The following is a 20,315-nucleotide window of genomic DNA, read 5'->3' on the forward strand; positions in this document are numbered from 1 at the left end:
AACCGGAAACATAATACATGTGTGAATACATAGACAAACAGAGTGTCACTAGTATGCCTCTACTTGACTAGCTCGTTAATCAAAGATGGTTATGTTTCCTAACCATAGACAAAGAGTTGTTTTGATTAAGGGATCACATCATTAGTTGAATGATCTGATTGACATGACCCATTCCATTAGCTTAGCACCCGATCGTTTAGTATGTTGCTATTGCTTTCTTCATGACTTATACATGTTCCTATGACTATGAGATTATGCAACTCCCGTTTGGAGGAACACTTTGGGTGCTACCAAACGTCACAACGTAACTGGGTGATTATAAAGGTAGCATTACAGGTGTCTCCAAGGTAGATGTTGGGTTGGCGTATTTCGAGATTAGGATTTGTCACTCCGATTGTCGGAGAGGTATCTCTGGGCCCTCTCGGTAATGCACATCACATAAGCCTTGCAAGCATTGCAACTAATGTTTGTTGCAAGATGATGTATTACGGAACGAGTAAAGAGACTTGCCGGTAACGAGATTGAACTAGGTATTGGATACCGACGATCGAATCTCGGGCAAGTAACATACCGATGACAAAGGGAACAATGTATGTTGTTATGCGGTCTGATCGATAAAGATCTTCGTAGAATATGTAGGAGCCAATATGGGCATCCAGGTCCCGCTATTGGTTATTGACCGGAGACGTGTCTCGGTCATGTCTACATTGTTCTCGAACCGTAGGGTCCGCACGCTTAAGGTTTCGATGACAGTTATATTATGAGTTTATATGGTTTTGATGTACCGAAGGAGTTCGGAGTCCCGGATGAGATCGGGGACATGACGAGGAGTCTCGAAATGGTCGAGACGTAAAGATCGATATATTGGACGACTATATTCGGACATCGGAAAGGTTCCGAGTGATTCGGGTATTTTTCGGAGTACCGGGTAGTTACGGGAGGAGTAATGGGCCTTGATGGGCTTTAGTGGGAAGAGGAAAAAGGCTGCTGCGCCCCCCTCCCCTCTAGTCCGAATTGGACTAGGGAAAAGGGGGCCGGCCACCTTTCCTACTCCTCCACTTCCTTCTCCCTTCCTCCCCTCTTGATGGACTCCTACTAGGACTTGGAGTCCTAGTAGGACTCCCATCCTGGCCGCACCAATGGCCTTGGCCGGCCTCCTCCTCCTCCTCCATCCTTTATATACTGAGGCAAGGGGCACCCCATAGACACACAAGTTGATCCTTGAGATCGTTCCTTAGCCGTGTGCGGTGCCCCCTGCCACCATATTCCACCTCGATCATATCGTTGTAGTGCTTAGGCGAAGCCCTGCGTCGGTAGAACATCAAGATCGTCACCACGCCGTCATGCTGACGGAACTCCTCCCCGAAGCTTTGCTGGATCGGAGCCCGGGGATCGTCATCGAGCTGTACGTGTGCTAAGAACTCGGAGGTGCCGGAGTAACGGTGCTTGGATCGGGAAGAAGACGTACGACTACTTCCTCTACGTTGTGTCAACGCTTCCGTTGCGATCTACAAGGGTACGTAGATCAGACTCTCCCCCTCGTTGCTATGCATCACCATGATCTTGCGTGTGCGTAGGAATTTTTTTGAAATTACTACGTTCCCCAACAGTGGTATCAGAGCCTAGGTTTTTATGGTTTGATGTTATTTGCACGAGTAGAACACAAGTGAGTTGTGGGCGATATAAGTCATACTGCCTACCAGCATGTCATACTTTCGTTCGGCGGTATTGTTGGATGAAGCGGCCCGGACCGACATTACGCGTACGCTTACGCGAGACCGGTTTTCCCGACGTGCTTTGCACAAAGGTGCCTAGCGGGTGACAGTTTCTCCAACTTTAGTTGAACCGAGTGTGGCTACGCCCGGTCCTTGCGAAGGTTAAAACGGAGTCTATTTGACAAACTATCGTTGTGGTTTTGATGCGTAGGTAAGATTGGTTCTTGCTTAAGCCCGTAGCAGCCACGTAAAACATGCAACAACAAAGTAGAGGACGTCTAACTTGTTTTTGCAGGGCATGTTATGATGTGATATGGTCAAAACGTGATGAGATATAAGTTGTTGTATGAGATGATCATGTTTTGTTATCAGCAACTGGCAAAAGCCTTATGGTTGTCTCTATATTGCATAAGATGCAAGCACCAAATAATTGCTTTACTTTATCGCTATGCGATAGCAATAGTTGCAAGAGCAATAGTTGGCGAGACGACCGTGTAACGACACATTGATATAGATCAAGATGATGGAGATCATGGTGTCATGCCGGTGACGATAGAGATCATGACAGTACTTTGAAGATGGAGATCAAAGGCGCAAGATGATGATGGCCATATCATGTCACATATTTTGATTGCATATGATGTTTATCTTTTATACATCTTATTTTGCTTAGTTTGACGGTAGCATTTTAAGATGATCTCTCACTAATTATCAAGAAGTGTTCTCCCTGAGTATGCACCGTTGCCAAAGTTCGTCGTGCCCAGACACCACGTGATGATCGGGTGTGATAAGCTCTACGTCCATCTACAACGGGTGCAAGCCAGTTTTGCACACGCGGAATACTCAGGTTAAACTTGACGAGCCTAGCATATGCAGATATGGCCTCGGAACACGGAGACCGAAAGGTCGAGCGTGAATCATATAGTAGATATGATCAACATAACGATGTTCACCATTGAAAACTACTCCATCTCACGTGATGATCGGTTATGGTTTAGTTGATTTGGATCAAGTGATCACTTAGAGGATTAGAGGGATGTCTATCTAAGTGGGAGTTCTTAAGTAATCTGATTAATTGAACTTAAATTTATCATGAACTTAGTCCTGGTAGTATTTTGCAAATTATGTTGTAGATCAATAGCTTGCGTTGTTGCTTTCATATGTTTATTTTGATATGTTCCTAGAGAAAAATTGTGTTGAAAGATGTTAGTAGCAATGATGCGGATTGGATCCGTGATCTGAGGTTTATCCTCATTGCTGCACAGAAGAATTATGTCCTTGATGCACCGCTAGGTGACAGACCTATTGCAGGAGCAGATGCAGACGTTATGAACGTTTGGCTAGCTCAATATGATGACTACTTGATAGTTTAGTGCACCATGCTTAACGGCTTAGAATCGGGACTTCAAAGACGTTTTGAACGTCATGGACCATATGAGATGTTCCAGGAATTGAAGTTAATATTTCAAGCAAGTACCCGAGTTGAGAGATATGAAGTCTCCAACAAGTTCTATAGCTAAAAGATGGAGGAGAATCGCTCAACTAGTGAGCATGTGCCCAGATTGTTTGAGTACTACAATCGCTTGAATCAAGTGGGAGTTAATCTTCCAGATAAGATAGTGATTGACAGAATTCTCTAGTCATCATCACCAAGTTAGTAGAACTTCGTGATGAACTATGATATGCAAGGGATAACGGAGACGATTCCCAAGCTCTTCGTAATGCGGAAATTGACGAAGGTAGAAATCGAGAAAAAACATCAAGTGTTGATGGTAGACAAGACCACTAGTTTCAAGAAAAGGGCAGAGGGAAGAAGGGGAACTTCAAGAAGAACAGCAAGCAAGTTGCTGCTCAAGTGAAGAAGCCCAAGTCTGGTCCTAAGCCTGAGACTAAGTGTTTCTACTGCAAAGAGACTGGTCACTGGAATCGGAACTACCCCAAGTGATTGGCAGATAAGAAGGATGGCAAAGTGAACATAAGTATATTTGATATACATGTTATTGATGTGTACTTTACTAGTGTTTATAGCAACCCCTCAGTATTTGATACTAGTTCAGTTGCTAAGATTAGTAACTCGAAACGGGAGTTGCAGAATAAACAGAGACTAGTTAAGGGTGAAGTGACGATGTGTGTTGGAAGTGGTTCCAAGATTGATATGATCATCATCGCACACTCCCTATACTTTCGGGATTAGTGTTGAACCTGAATAAGTGTTATTTGGTGTTTGCGTTGAGCATGAATATGATTTGATCATGTTTATTGTAATACGGTTATTCATTTAAGTAAAAGAATAAATTGCTGTTCTGTTTACATAAATAAAACCTTATATGGTTACACACCCAATGAAAATAGTTCGTTGGATCTCGATCGTAGTGATACACATAATCATAATATTGAAACCAAAAGATGCAAAGTTAATAATGATAGTGCAACTTATTTGTAGCACTGCCGTTTAGGTCATATTGGTGTAAAGCGCATGAAGAAACTCCATGCTGATGGGATTTTGGAATCACTTGATTATGAATCACTTGATGCTTGCGAACCATGCCTTTTGGGCAATATGACTAAAACGCCGTTCTCCGGAACAATGAAGCAAGCAACAGATTTGTTGGAGATCATACATACTGATGTATGTGGTCCGGTGAATATTAAGGCTTGCAACAGGTATCATTATTTTCTGACCTTCACAGATGATTTGAGGAGATATGGGGATATCTACTTGAGGAAACATAAGTCTGAAACATTTGAACAGTTCAAAGAATTTCAGAGTGAAGTGGAAAATCATCGTGACAAGAAAATAAAAGTTTCTACGATATGATCGCAGAGGTAAAATATTCGAGTTACGAGTTTGGTCTTCAATTAAAACAATGTGGAATAGTTTCACAAACTCATGCCACATGGAACACCACAGCATAATGGTGTGTCCGAACGTCATAATCGTACTTTATTGGATATAGTGCAATCTATGATGTCTCTTACCGATCTACCACTATCGTTTTGGGGTTATGCATTAGAGGCAGTTGCATTCACGTTAAATAGGGCACCATCTAAATCCGTTGAGACGACACCGTGTGAACTATGGTTTGGCAAGAAACCTAAGCTGTCGTTTCTTAAAGTTTGGGGTTGCGATGCTTATATGAAAAAGTTTCATCCTGATAAGCTCAAACTCAAATCAGAGAAGTGCGTCTTCATAGGATATCCAAAGGAAACTATTGGATACACCTTCTATCACAGATCCGAAGGCAAGACTTTTGTTGCTAAAATTCGGAAACTTTCTGGAGAAGGAGTTTCTCTCGAAAGAAGTGAGTGGGAGGAAAGTAGAACTTGACGAGGTAACTGTACCTGCTCCCTTATTGGAAAGTAGTACATCACAGAAAACTGTTTCTGTGACACCTACACCAGTTAGTGAGGAAGCTAATGATGATGATCATGAAACTTCAGAACAAGATACTACTGAACCTCGTAGATCAACCAGAGTAAGATCCACGCCAGAGTGGTACGGTAATCCTTTTCTGGAAGTCATGCTACTAGATCATGATGAACCTACGAACTATGAGGAAGCGATGATGAGCCCAGATTCCGCGAAATGGTTTGAGGCCATGAAATCTGAGATATGATCCATGTATGAGAACAAAGTATGGACTTTGATGGATTTGCCCGATGATCGGCAAGCCATAGAAAATAAATGGATCTTCAAGAGGAAGACGGACGCTGATAGTAGTGTTACTATCTACAAAGCTAGAATTGTCGCAAAAGGTTTTCGACAAGTTCAAGGTGTTGACTACGATGAGTTTTTCTCACTCGTATCTATGCTTAAGTCTGTCCGAATCATGTTAGCAATTGCCGCATTTTATGAAATCTGGCAAATGGATAAACAAAACTGCATTCCTTAATGGATTTACTAAAGAAGAGTTGTATACGATGCAACTAGAAGGTTTTGTCGATCCTAAAGGTGTTAACTAAATATGCAAGCTCCAGCGATCCATCTATGGACTGGTGCAAGAATCTCGGAGTTGGAATATACGCTTTGATAAGTTGATCAAAGCATATAGTTTTATACAGACTTGCGGTGAAGCCTGTATTTACAAGAACATGAGTGGGAGCACTACAACATTTCTGATAAGTATATGTGAATGACATATTGTTGATCGGAAATAATCTAGAATTATTCTGCAAAGCATAAAGGAGTGTTTGAAAGGAGTTTTTCAAAGAAAGACTTCGGTGAAGCTGCTTACATATTGAGTATCAAGATCTATAGAGATAGATCAAGACACTTGATAAGTTTTTTCAATGAGTACATACCTTGACAAGATTTTGAAGTAGTTCAAAATGGAACAGTCAAAGAAAAGGTTTCTTGCCCATGTTACAAGGTGTGAAGTTGAGTAAGACTCAAAGCCCGACCACGGCAGAAGATAGAAAGAGAATGAAAGTCATTCCCTATGCCTCAGCCATAGGTTCTATAAAGTATGCCATGCCGTGTACCAGATCTATTGTATACCCTACACTGTGTTAAGCAAGGGAATACAATAGTGATCTAAGAGTAGATCACTGGACAGCGGTCAAAATTATCCTTAGTGGAATAAGGATATGTTTCTCGATTATGGAAGTGAAAAAAAAGGTTCGTCGTAAAGGGTTACGCCGATGCAAGTTTTGACACTAATCTAGATGACTCTAAGTCTCGGTCTAGATACATATTGAAAGTGGGAGCAATTAGCTAGAGTAGCTCCATGCAGAGCATTGTTGACATAGAAATTTGCAAAATACATGCGGATCTGAATGTGGCAGACCCGTTGACTAAGATTCTCTCACAAGCAAAACATGATCACACCTTAGTACTCCTTGGGTGTTAGTCACATAGCGATGTGAACTAGATAACTGAATCTAGTAAACCCTTTGGGTGTTGGTCACATGGCGATGTGAACTATGGGTGTTAATCACATGATGATGTGAACTATCGATGTTAATCACATGGTGATGTGATCTAGATTATTGACTCTAGTGCAAGTGGGAGACTGAAGGAAATATGCCCTAGAGGCAATAATAAAGTTATTATTTATTTCCTTATTTCATGATAAATGTTTATTATTCATGCTAGAATTGTATTAACCGGAAACATAATACATGTGTGAATACATAGACAAACAGAGTGTCACTAGTATGCCTCTACTTGACTAGCTCGTTAATCAAAGATGGTTATGTTTCCTAACCATAGACAAAGAGTTGTTATTTGATTCACAAGGTCACATCATTAGTTGAATGATCTGATTGACATGACCCATTCCATTAGCTTAGCACCCGATCGTTTAGTATGTTGCTATTGCTTTCTTCATGACTTATACATGTTCCTATGACTATGAGATTATGCAACTCCCGTTTGCCGGAGGAACACTTTGGGTGCTACCAAACGTCACAACATAACTGGGTGATTATAAAGGAGCATTACAGGTGTCTCCAAAGGTAGATGTTGGGTTGGCGTATTTCGAGATTAGGATTTGTCACTCCGATTGTCGGAGAGGTATCTCTGGGCCCTCTCGGTAATGCACATCACATAAGCCTTGCAAGCATTGCAACTAATGAGTTAGTTGCAAGATGATGTATTATGGAACGAGTAAAGAGACTTGCCGGTAATGAGATTGAACTAGGTATTGGATACCGACGATCGAATCTCGGGCAAGTAACATACCGATGACAAAGGGAACAATGTATGTTGTTATGCGGTCTGACCGATAAAGATCTTCGTAGAATATGTAGGAGCCAATATGGGCATCCAGGTCCCGCTATTGGTTATTGACCAGAGACGTGTCTCGGTCATGTCTACATTGTTCTCGAACCGTAGGGTCCGCACGCTTAAGGTTTCGATGACAGTTATATTATGAGTTTATGAGTTTTGATGTACCGAAGGAGTTCGGAGTCCCAGATGAGATCGGGGACATGACGAGGAGTCTCGAAATGGTCGAGACGTAAAGATCGATATATTGGACGACTATATTCGGACTTCGGAAAGGTTCCGAGTGATTCGGGTATTTTTCGGAGTACCGGAGAGTTACGGGAATTCGCTGGGAGAAGTATTGGGCCTTGATGGGCTTTAGTGGGAAGAGGAGAAAAGGCCTGCTGCGCCCCCCTCCCCTCTAGTCCGAATTGGACTAGGGAAAAGGGGGCCGGCCACCTTTCCTACTCCTCCACTTCCTTCTCCCTTCCTCCCCTCTTGATGGACTCCTACTAGGACTTGGAGTCCTAGTAGGACTCCCATCCTGGCCGCACCAATGGCCTTGGCCGGCCTCCTCCTCCTCCTCCATCCTTTATATACTGAGGCAAGGGGCACCCCATAGACACACAAGTTGATCCTTGAGATCGTTCCTTAGCCGTGTGCGGTGCCCCCTGCCACCATATTCCACCTCGATCATATCGTTGTAGTGCTTAGGCGAAGCCCTGCGTCGGTAGAACATCAAGATAGTCACCACGCCGTCGTGCTGACGGAACTCCTCCCCGAAGCTTTGCTGGATCGGAGCCCGGGGATCGTCATCGAGCTGTACGTGTGCTAAGAACTCGGAGGTGCCGGAGTAACGGTGCTTGGATCGGTCGGATCGGGAAGAAGACGTACGACTACTTCCTCTACGTTGTGTCAATGCTTCCGTTGTGATCTACAAGGGTATGTAGATCAGACTCTCCCCTCGTTGCTATGCATCACCATGATCTTGCGTGTGCGTAGGAATTTTTTTGAAATTACTACGTTCCCCAACAGTTTTTGCCCTAGGTTGTGAAGCAACCTATATTTCTATCATTCCCAAAATTCCCAAAAAAATCTCATAAATTCTTTGGGTCATATATTCATCAAATATGTAAAAATCCCTCCTTGCCTAGTTCAAAACTAATTCAACAATATTCATTTTCCTATTATGTTCACAACAACACTTTATGAAGGAAGTGATATTTATATATTCTTGATTGCCCTAGGAATTTTTGGGCACTCTTTCCTATCCAAATAATTACCGCATGACAAAATTCAGCTCCATTTGCCTAGCAAATCTTCCTCGGCAAATTTCCAAAGTTTTTGTCCACCTAGAAGCATTGTGAAGGAAGTACCTTTTTATATCTCTAAATGACATGAAATTTATACAGTTCCTTCATATGCCCAAACTATCACCCTCCTCCAAATTGCAGCTCAGTCAAATCATCTATGTGAGCCCAGGTTCAATTTATATTTTATGGCCAAATTGGCACGTTGCAAAGCAAGTGTTATATAGACCCCTCCTATTACCCTCAAACTTTTCGGGCACTCTTCCATACCCAAATCATTGCCACATGATAATATTCAGCTCAATTTTCCTAGTAAATCTTTCTCAGGAAATTTCCAAAGTTTCTACCTCGAGAGAAGCTTTGTGAAGTAAGTACTAGCTAGGCTTACCCAAATGATCTGAAAATTTACCAGCGCATGACCATACCTAAGTAACTTACCTACACCAATTTTGAGCTCATTTCATTCATCCAATCTCTCTCACTAGTTTTCCCAAGTTTCTGTCCATAGAAGAGCATTGTGAAGGAAGTACCACTTTGGCATGTCCAAATGGTATCAATTTTCTACAATGCTTTCCTATGCCCAAAAAACCATCCTCCACAAAATTTCAGCTCAATCCATTCATTATTTTGAGCCCAGCTTCAACATTCATATTTTTGTCCAGCGTAGTACTTTGCAAAGCAAGTACCACCTAGGATCCTCCTTTTGATCTAAAAATTTGTGAAGACATTCTCCTTAGTAGATGATCATCCTCAGCCAAAACTCACGCCCATTGGCAATGTGCATTTTCCGTACCGCTAATCAAACACTTGGCTGCTAATTCATGTTTGAGCATCGATCGGTCTCCTCGTGAGAATCTTATGTTGTAATTTTCTTCCTAGCACCAACCTGGGGAGTGCCCAACCCACTACACATGCCTAGGCCGCCCAGAACACATGGCAACATTACGGTCACGCGGTGACCATGCGACGGGCATGCGAGTTTACGCGCTCTAGAGTTGAGGCCCTCGGCCACCGCCCAAACCGCGATGTATCGCCACCAAACCATGTATTTATGATTAAACAGGTCCTTATGTAACTAGAAATGATTTTTGGAAAAAATAAATAGCAAACTATGAGGCAGCTGCAGTTCAAATTTGACCCGCTTCCAACTGAATCGGCGGAAATTTGTCTTTTTCACGAGAGGTGGATCAAATTTTTTTACACCCAACCATTTTGTCAATTATGCATTAAATATGGCCTAGTATTTTATAAAAATGATTTGGTCCAATTGTGCAACAATTATTTGGTAGTTCCTTCACAAAAAAACCTCCTTTCGGGCACTCGAAAAATGGAAAATGGTTTTTTCGTCCAACGAAAATGAAAACTTCCTTAGGCAACATTTTTTGCCATTCCAATATGCACCCTTGTGCACAATATGAGATCATTTGAACAAACTATGCCATGAATGTGGCCATAAGATTGATCATTTGGCTTGAAAGCCATGATTCTTCACACATGATAGCTCATTTCTGAGAACACTTTTTTAAAATAATTATCATATTACAAGTTTATTATTTTTCCCAGAAACTTGGTCATATATAATGACACAATGCGAAGGTTTTCCAATTTTTTGATTTTTTTGAATTTTTTATGCCCGTTTCAAAATGTAGTCAAAACGGCGGGCTTGACCGTTCCTAGCAAACGGTTGAATGTTGGAATTTTTTTGGTGTTTCTCTGATTAAATAGATACTTATGTACCTATAAATTATTTTTGTAAAAAATGAAGAGCAAACTACGAGGTAGCTACAGTTCAAATTTGACCCGCTTCCAACTGAATCAACGAGAAATTTATCTTTTTCACCAGAGGTGGATCAAAACTTTTCACACCCAACCATTTGGTCAATTATGCATTAAACATGGCCTGGTATTTTATAAAATTGATTTGGTCCAATTTCGCAACAAATATATGGTAGGTCCTTCACAAAAAAAACTCATTTCGGGCACTCGAAAAATGGAAAATGAATTTTCTGTGCAAAGAAAATGAAAACTCCCTTAGGCAACATAAAATAATTGCCGTATTACAAGTTTGTTATTTTTCCTAGGAACTTGGCCACATATAATGACACAATGCGAAGGTTTCCCAATTTTTTGATTTTTTTTATTTTTTTATGCTCGTTTCAAAATGCGGTCAAAACGGTGGGAATGACCGTTCCTAGCTAGTGGTTGAATCTTGGAATTTTTTTGGTGTTTTTATGATTAAATAGATACTTATATACCTAGAAATGATTTTTGGAAAAAATAAAAAGCAAACTACAAGGCAGCTACAGTTCAGATTTGACCCGCTTCCAACTGAATCAACGGAAATTTGTCTTTTTCATGAGAGGTGGATCAAAACTTTTTACACCCAACCATTTTGTAAATTGTGCATTAAATATGGCCTAGTATTTTAGAAAAATGATTTGGTCCAATTTTGCAACAATTATTTGGTAGGTCCTTCACAAAAAAACCTCCTTTCGGGCACTCGAAAAATGGAAAATGGTTTTTTCGTCCATGAAAATGAAAACTTCCTTAGGCAACATTATTTGCCATTCCAATATGAACCCTTGTGCACAATATGAGATCATTTGAACAAACTATGCCATGAATGTGGCCATAAGATTGATCATCTGGCTTGAAAGCCATTGATCTCCACACGTGATAGCTCGTTTCTGAGAACACTTTTTTATAATAATTGCCGTATTACAAATTTGTTATTTTTCCTGGAAACTTGGCCACATATTATGATACAATGCGAAGGTTTCCCAATTTTTTGATTTTTTTGAATTTTTTATGGCCGTTTCAAAATGCGGTCAAAACTGCGGGAATGACCGTTCCTAGCTAGTGGTTGAATATTGGAATTTTTTTCGTGTTTATCTGATAAAATAGATACTTATGTACCTAGAAATGATTTTTAGAAAAAATAAATAGTAAACTATGAGGCAGCTACAGTTCAAAATTGACCCGCTTCCAACTGAATCGGCGAAAATTTATCTTTTTCATGAGAGTTGGATCAAAACTTTTTATACCCAATCATTTGGTCAATTGTGCATTAAATATGGTCTAGTATTTTAGAAAATTGATTTGGTACAATTTTACAACAAATATTTGGGAGGTCCTTCACAAAAAAACTCCTTTTAGGCACTCGAAAAATGAAAAAATAATTTAAAAGAACTCATTTCTCGTAACTCTTTAAAAAAAATATTTGTCTTATTTCAATTTATGATTATTCTGGAAAACTATAGTCAAATTTGCTGACACAATAAGAAGTTTTTTTTTTCAAATTTTCAGGTCATAATAAAATAGCTAACATGATTTAGCATCTTACTTTTAGTCAATTACGACCAATTTAAATGGTCAAAATATCAATACATGTATACTGCGTTCTGATTGGTCCATGGGCCTCTCACACGGATCATGGATAAATCACCGTCGGATCCTCCTGGATCCAACGACCCTCGTCTCACGGTCTCACCCACCCACCGCGAGCTACCCCTCAAAAAAAAACCCCACCGCACACCACTCCTCTTTCTCCCCGCGCAGCAAACCCTAGCGCTCTCACCCTCTTCCTCCCTCTGGATCCACCGCCGCCGCACACAACTCCTCCTTCTGGATCCACCGCCGCCGCCCCCAACCCCCATCCCTCCCTCTGGATCTCGACGCGCCGCCGCCCCCTCACACTCTCACCGCCGTGGGCTGGAGGTGCCGCACTGGATCCGGTCCAGGGCACCACCACTAGCTGGCGTCGTGGGCGGGGTGCGGCGCCTGACCAAGTGTGCCCCCTGCTCCCCGTGCCCGACCGCTCGCTCCGCCTCAACCTCGTCGTCTCCAAGGACCTGCGCAGCCGCCTCCAGGATCACGTCTTCGCGCTCAAGGAGGACTCCACGCTGCCGCCCGTCGCATCGACCTCATCAGGGTCAGTCCCTTTCCCCCCTTCCCCAATTCCCCGTCCATTCCGCTGTGGTACGCCCTGACGGATCGAAATGGCCCCTGACTCACAGATCTCTCCCGTCCCCTCCTCCCCTCGCAGCGGCCGCCCTGCTCGCGTTGTTCCAGCAGTGGAGTCTCCGGTGCGGCCCGACGGTGAACCCGAGGCACCTGTGCGGGACGCAGGACTGGATCGAGTCCTTCACGCAGAATGCGTCCGTCGGCTGCAGTTGCGACCGCTGGCCCGTGTGCCGCATCACGCACCTGTTCGTTCCCTGTCTTCCCCGCTCGCCCGAGGCCTCTGGCTTTTCGGTTTTCCCGGTGCCTTTGCTTGTGGATTGACGGCTGGGCTCTGGATCATGCAGGAACATCACTGGATTCTGGAATCTGGCCGAGATCCCGCCGGAGCTCTTCAACTCGACGGAGCTGGTCTCTCTGTGAGTCATGGCATTGGTGTCTGTTGCTGTGCAAACTGCTTACACTAGGCAATGCGAGAATTAACCAGCCTACTAGAAGTAGGAACATGAGGTTGGATCACTGTGCAAACTGCTTACACTAGGCATACCTCCCTTTTGAAGCCGGTGTGCAAACTGCTTACACTAGGCATTGGTGTCAATTTGCTCTAGTCATGTTCCGTCTAGCTGTTCTGATATGTCAATTTGCTCTAGTCCTGTTTGATTCGTATGGATCTAAAAACAATTCCTTAGGGCTGAAATTATAAATGTATACGGCAACGAATTCTTGTGGTTCTAAATTTGCTGAAATTGCAAATGTGTCTGAGAACAAATTATTAATAGAATTCTTGGGGTTGCTGAAATTAGAATATTAATAGACTGCATTGACGACTCTGCTTCATTTTACTGTGATGCCGAATAAATCATATGTTATGGTTCAAGGTACAAGGGGAATTCGCTGGCCCAGATGAGGAGCCAAAGCAACACCAAGTCACAGTTTCACACGCCGCTTCTAAGGGGAGATATGCAAGGTAATAAACTGCTAACATCTTCAGTTTGTTTTTCTGGGTTGCTCTTTGTTCAACACCACTGTGCATGGTCATTTTGCATTCTGAAATGTGATTTCCAGATCTATAGCTCAAATACTATGGTTCCCAGTGTTAACTTATCCGTTGTTGTTTATATTCCAAACTGTTTTTCCCTGAAAAATGGGTATCATTAATTCTTATGTTCCCATGTGGTTAGCCTGATTTTGTTCTTAAAAAGTAAACATTCTACACTGCAGGGTGCATTAGTGATTGGCTAAGAACAGTACTGAAAAAAGAGCAGTCTATTCATTCCAAAAACATTCTCTGATTCTAAAATTTACTGAAATTAGAATAAAATATACACAATGTGTTGATAACTCTGTTCCCTTCACTATATTCTATTTAACACATGTGTTCTGGTTCAGGTTTAAAGAGAATTTGAATGCCAAGCCACTGGAGACGAAGCAAAACCACCATCAAGTTGATGTCTCATGCGCCACTTCAAAAGGGAGGTATGCAAGTTGAACACTCCTAACCTCTTACTTATTTCTTTTTGGATTGCTCATTGGTGTCTGCTGTGCAAACTGCTTACACTAGGCATTGGTGTCTGTTTCTGTGCAAACTGCTTACACTAGGCATTGGTGTCCCTCCACTCCTCACAACGCCCCCTCTCTTCCTCCCTCCCGCCATTTCGAGTTTGGATCCGTGATTGCAGCTCCTCTTTTCTGTAATTGCAGCAATGTCGCTTGATGAGTTGATGTCGTTCATGATGTGATGTTCTTTATGCAGATCAAGGTGCCTACAGCATGGAGACAAACATAGTTCTGAATCGTTAGGTAATCTGTTTCTCTTTTCCAGTATGTATAATAGTTTGTTTTCTCAATCTCCTCTTGTTGATTCTGTCTTGCTATAATAGTTCATCGGTACACTAGAGCCTGAATATGCACTTCGTACTGTTTCTTTTTTGCTTCCCAGGAGTGGTCAAGGTCTGCAGGCGTATTTCCTCATATCTCCCCCTGATAGAATCATGGGTTTGAGATGAGGAGGATGTGGACCTCTTTAGGCAGGTAATATATGTTGTTAATTTGTTTTCTCTTTTCCAATATGTATATATGGTTAATCACTTAATCTGTTTTCTTAATCTCATGTTGTTGATTCTGCCCTAGTATATAGTAGTTCATCGGTATGGTAGGGCCTGAATACTTACTCTTTTGGTTTGCTTGACAGGGTCTGAGAGAGTCTTACGATGTACTCAAGTTCAAAAACCACGACACTTATTCTGGAGCGGAGGGAGTAGTGTCTTGTTTAGCTTCCAGGTTCCGCTAAGGGGATTAAAGGGTGAGGAGAATGTAGACAACCAAGATAATTATGAGGAGGAATGCATGGGCCATGATCCCGCTGTTACCTAGCTATAGTCGAGGAAAGACGAGTAGCAAGTTAAGGATGCAAGAGCATGGATGATGGATCCAAGGATTTGTATGTTAAGTACCTGCTGCTAGCCTTTTGTCTGTTTGTGGCGGGATGTCCCAAAAACTTGTAATGGAAGTTAGTTCACAAGCAGCAAGATTTACTGTGTTCCTAATGATTGTCATGTATGAATGTGTTGCAGGCATCTTGCATACCATATTCTCATGGGTGGGTGCAGCAAGGGGCTGGGCAAGCGCGGTGCACAGTGGATGGAGGTCATCTCGTGGGAGCCCAGGGCGTTTGTCTACCACAACTTCCTGGTAATCACTGCTGCTGCTGCCCACTCCGCCTTCCCTTTAACACCCATAATCACTGCTGCTGCCGCCATGGTTCATTCGGTCCTGCACCTGCTCGCGCATGCACACTGTCTTGTGTTTGTGGGAAGCTGGTTTTGTTAGGTAGTCCATCGATGATGTATGGGTTTCTGTTTGTAATCTGCGCTGATGCCCACTCTGAAAGTTTGGTGACAAAATAATGCATCTTGAATCCTGGGAAGACTACTAATAATCTGTCATTGGAAGATATGCTACAGCAATGCAGCAATTTGAATTGATATTCACATTGAATTAATGACTTGTCTTGTTGTATGCAATTGAAACATACCCATATAAAAGAAGTCTGTTCCATGCAACATTTTTACTGTTTTACTCAACTTGTTTTTGTAGTTACTTGATACATATTACCTCCGTCCCATAATAAACCATCAAATGTACTCCTGGGAGGGATAAACATCTTTTTTAGAACATGGGTTGAAGCAGACTGTACTTGCCTACTGAGAATATGAAAACAAGATATTCTGTTTGCTAATATGAAGATAGCATTGTGTTTAATCTAGTACTGATGATTGTTTTCATTCTCATATAAATTTGTTAATGATGGTGATTTTGTACTAGCATATAAACTTGTTTTTGTTGTCACTTGATACATACTTAGCTTGCACTTGAAGTTGTGGGCTAATGCTTGTAATTTTGTTCTACTTGTATGCATTGGTACCCCCATCATCGAGCGCGCACGGATGCAATAGTGGCAAGAAGATCATGGTCGTGTGCATCATCAAGCACACCATGGCGAGCATCGACCTCCTCACAGTGGCAAGAAGAGCATGTGCCTAGTTTGTAATCGCTGTCGAAGGAGCTCCATGCTGAAAAACATAACACTTGTAGAGCTTGTAAAGTACCATGTTATTGAACTTGTGGAGCATGTAACTGTGACTTCCACTATTGTATGTTAGAGTTATTTGTACAGTAGCAACTCTGTATTGATTGGTAATATTTGTACAGCAGCAACACTGGCTGGTAATATTTGAAGTATTTTGTGTGTTTTCTGTGCCAATTTAAATATTGTGTATTTATTTACGTTAAATTGGAAAATGAAGAATGTGACCCTGACAAAAAAAGAAAAAATGAAACTGTTGAGACAAAAAGGCCATGGGCCAAAGAATAAAAAGGTTGCAATGAAGGCCATGGGCAAAAAATAAAAAGGCTGCAATGTTGGGCTTGGTCCATGAAGCTGACAAAAAATTCACAGAAAAAATATAAATGGGCTGAATTAATGGGCTCGGCCCATATAAACACCGAATTGGACCGGGCTGAATCTTGTGCCACGTCAGATTGCCACGCTGGATGCCTACGTGGCCTGGGGAGGTTGCTAGTGACCAAAACGCCATAGTAGACGTATTTTGGTCATAAACGTCTACGACCATTCCAGAAGAAAGGTCGCTATAGTCAGTTTATGACGGCCAGCTTTTGACCTTCTGTTTTTGGTCACAAAAAGGTCACAAATGAAAATTTGTGACCATTCAGTGACCAATAGTGGTGGTCACAAGTTGACATATTTCTTGTAGTGGATGCATGAGGTAGAATCCATCAGCCTTACTGGTGTATGGTTGCTGGATGCAGCAGAAGTCGGTCTTATGGCTGAAACCCAACCCATTCTTCTTGTACTTTTTCACCTTGATATATCCACCAGACAGGCTGAAGGTTAACACAGCACTATCGAGAACACGCTTTATGTGCGTGTAATCCTTTTTCTTGATGTTCTTCGATGAGTCCAAGTACATGGCATGGGAGTATTCTGGGTACAGACATATGAGGACGCCCCCCCTGCTGCGCAAAATAAGTACACCTCAAATTAGCCTCCATGCATGCTTGCAAAGGAATGATTAAAACTTATGAAAGGATATCTGCGGATGACTTGCGTGGGATGATAAGGTAGGAGAGTCGCTTCCTTGTCCTTATTAGCGATCATGAACTCGCCGATGTACATGCTCGCATAGTGATGGTGCTCTTTGCAGACTGCCAAGAAGCTCTCGTGCATATAGTAGGGGTCTGATACGTCCATTTTGCATCATGCTTTTATATTGATATTTATTGCATTATGGGATGTTATTACATATATCACAATACTTATGCCTTTTCTCTCATATTTCACAAGGTTTACATGAAGGGAGAATGCCGGCAGCTGGAATTCTGGACTGGAAAAGGAGCAAATATGAGAGACCTATTCTGCACAACTCCAAAAGTCCTAAAAATTTACGGAGAATAATTTTGGAATATATAAAAATATTGGGCGAAGAAAGCACTAGAGGGGACCCACCAGGCATCCACAAGGTTGGGGGCGCGCCCCTGCCTTGTGTGCCACCTGGCAGGCCCCCGGTGCCCATCTTCTGCTATATGGTGTGTTTTGACCTGGAAAAAATCAAGAGTAAGCTTTCGAGACAAAGTGCCGCCGTCTCGAGGTGGAAGTTGGCAGAACCAATCTAGGGCTCCAGCGGAGCTGTTCTGCCGGGGAAACTTCCCTTTGGGAGGGGGAAATCGAAGCCATCGTCATCACCAACGATCCTCTCATCGAGAGGGGGTCAATCTCCATCAACGTCTTCACCAGCACCATCTCCTCTCAAACCCTAGTTCATCTCTTGTATCCCATATTTGTCTCAAAACCTCAGAGTAGTACATGTGGGTTTCTAGTAGTGTTGATTACTCCTTGTAGTTGATGCTAGTTGGTTTATTCGGTGGAAGATCAAATGTTCAGATCCTTAATGATAATTAATACTCCTCTGATTATGAACATGAGTATGCTTTGTGAGTAGTTACGTTTGTTCCTGAGGACATGGGAGAAGTCTTGTTATAAGTAATCATGTGAATTTGGTATCCGTTCGATATTTTGATGAGATGTATGTTGTCTTTCCTCTAGTGGTGTTATGTGAACGTCGACTACATGACACTTCACCATGATGGGTTGCTAGAGTGACATAAGCTTAGACCCTAGTTTATGTGTTGCTTCGTAAGGGGCTGATTTGGATCCATATGTTTCATGCTATGGTTAGATTTATCTTAATTCTTCTTTCGTAGTTGCAGATGCTTGCGAGAGGGGTTAATCATAAGTGGGAGGCTTGTCCAAGTAAGGAAACCACCCAAGCACTGGTCCACCCACATATCAAATTATCAAAGTAACGAACGAGAATCATATGAGCATGATGAAAACTAGCTTGACGGTAATTCCCATGTGTCCTCGGGAGCGCTTTGCATTATATAAGAGTTCGTCCAGGCTTGTCCTTTGCTACAAAAAGGATTGGGCCACCTTGTTGCACCTTAGTTACTTTTGTTACTTGCTACCCATTACGAATTATCTTATCACACAACTATCTGTTACTGATAATTTCAGTGCTTGCAGAGAATACCTTGCCGAAAACCGCTTGTCATTTCCTTCTGCTCCTCATTGGGTTCGACACTCTTACTTATAGAAAGGACTACGATAGACCCCCTATACTTGTGGGTCATTAAGACTCTTTTCTGGCGCCGTTGCCGGGGAGTGAAGCGCCTTTGGTGATTGGAATTTGGTAATGAAACATTTATATTACGTGCTGAAATTTAATGTCACTTGTCACTATGGAAAATAATCCTTTGAGGGGCTTGTTCGGGGTATCTTCACCCCGCCTGGAAGAGCAAAGAGTTGCTCCTCAACCTACTGCAACTACTGAAAATATTTATTATGAAATTCCTTCAGGTATGATAGAGAAACTGCTAGCTAATCCTTATGCAGGAGATGGAACATTACATCCCGATATGCATCTAATCTATGTGGATGAAGTTTGTGGATTATTTAAGCTTGCAGGTTTGCCCGAAGATGATGTCAAAAAGAAGGTCTTCCATTTATCTTTGAAGGGAAAGGCATTGACATGGTATAGGCTATGTGATGATATTGGATCTTGGAACTACAACCAATTGAAATTGGAATTTCATCAGAAGTTTTATCCTATGCATCTGGTTCATCGTGATCGGAATTACATATATAATTTTCGGCCTCATGAAGGAGAAAGTATCGCTCAATCTTGGGGGAGGCTTAAGTCAATGTTATATTCATGCCCCAATCATGAGCTCTCAAGAGAAATTATTATTCATAATTTTTATGCTCCGCTTTCTCGTAATGATCAATCCATGCTCGATACTTCTTGTACATTTCTTTTACGAAGAAGACTATTGAATTCAAATGGTATTTATTGGAAAGAATTAAACGCAACTCTGAAGATTGGGAACTCGAGAAGGTAATGAGTCAGATAAAAACCTTAAGTTTGACTGTGTTAAATCTTTCATGGATACTGACGCTTTTCATGATTTTAGCACTAAATATGGACTTGACTCTGAGATAGTAGCTTCTTTTTGTGAATCATTTGGTACTCATGTTGATCTCCCTAAGGATATGTGGTTTAAATATCAACCTCTCATTGAAGTGAAAGTAGTAGAACCTATTAAAGTTGAAGAAGAAACTGTTACTTATAATGTTGATCCTATTGTTCCTATTGCTTATATTGAGAAGCCACCTTTCCCTGTTAGAATAAAGGAACATGCTAAAGCTTCAACTGTGGTTCGTAAGAGTTATACTAGAACACCTACACCCCCTGAACAAATTAAAGTTGAACCTAGTATTGCTATCGTTAAAGATCTCTTGGTTGATAATATTGATGGGCATGTTATTTTTTTCTATGATGAAGCTGCTAGACTCAATATTAAAGATAAACATAGGCCTATTGTTGGCATGCCAGTTGTTTCTGCTAAAATAGGAGATCATTGTTATCATGGCTTATGTGATGTGGGTGCTAGTGTGAGTGCAATTCCTTTTACTTTATATCAAGAAATTATGAATGGTATTGCACCTGCTGAGATAGAAGATATTGATGTTACTATTAAGCTTGC

General features: G+C 41.8%; 1 protein-coding gene across 1 annotated transcript; it reads left to right on the forward strand.

The window, feature by feature from the left end:
- Window positions 1-12,164: 12,164 nt before the first annotated feature.
- Window positions 12,165-14,348, forward strand: LOC125534753. The gene is made up of 6 exons (XM_048697871.1): window positions 12,165-12,207; window positions 12,291-12,663; window positions 12,749-12,940; window positions 13,040-13,111; window positions 13,571-13,659; window positions 14,082-14,348. Exons 1-6 carry the CDS (start codon window positions 12,165-12,167, stop codon window positions 14,096-14,098), a joined length of 786 nt encoding a protein of 261 aa, XP_048553828.1. The 3' UTR covers window positions 14,099-14,348.
- The last annotated feature ends 5,967 nt before the right edge of the window (window positions 14,349-20,315 follow it).

Source organism: Triticum urartu, chromosome 2 (assembly GCF_003073215.2).
Source record: "Triticum urartu cultivar G1812 chromosome 2, Tu2.1, whole genome shotgun sequence".
In the NCBI taxonomy this organism is placed as follows: Eukaryota; Viridiplantae; Streptophyta; class Magnoliopsida; order Poales; family Poaceae; genus Triticum; species Triticum urartu.

Excerpts from the sequence above, each read along its gene's own strand:
- LOC125534753 (XM_048697871.1), top strand. The coding sequence starts at position 12,165 with ATGGATAAATCACCGTCGGATCCTCCTGGATCCAACGACCCTC. Across the intron at positions 12,208-12,290 it reads TCCTGGATCCAACGACCCTC|CAAACCCTAGCGCTCTCACC; the intron begins GTCTCACGGTCT and ends CTCCCCGCGCAG. Across the intron at positions 12,941-13,039 it reads GTGTGCCGCATCACGCACCT|GAACATCACTGGATTCTGGA; the intron begins GTTCGTTCCCTG and ends TGGATCATGCAG.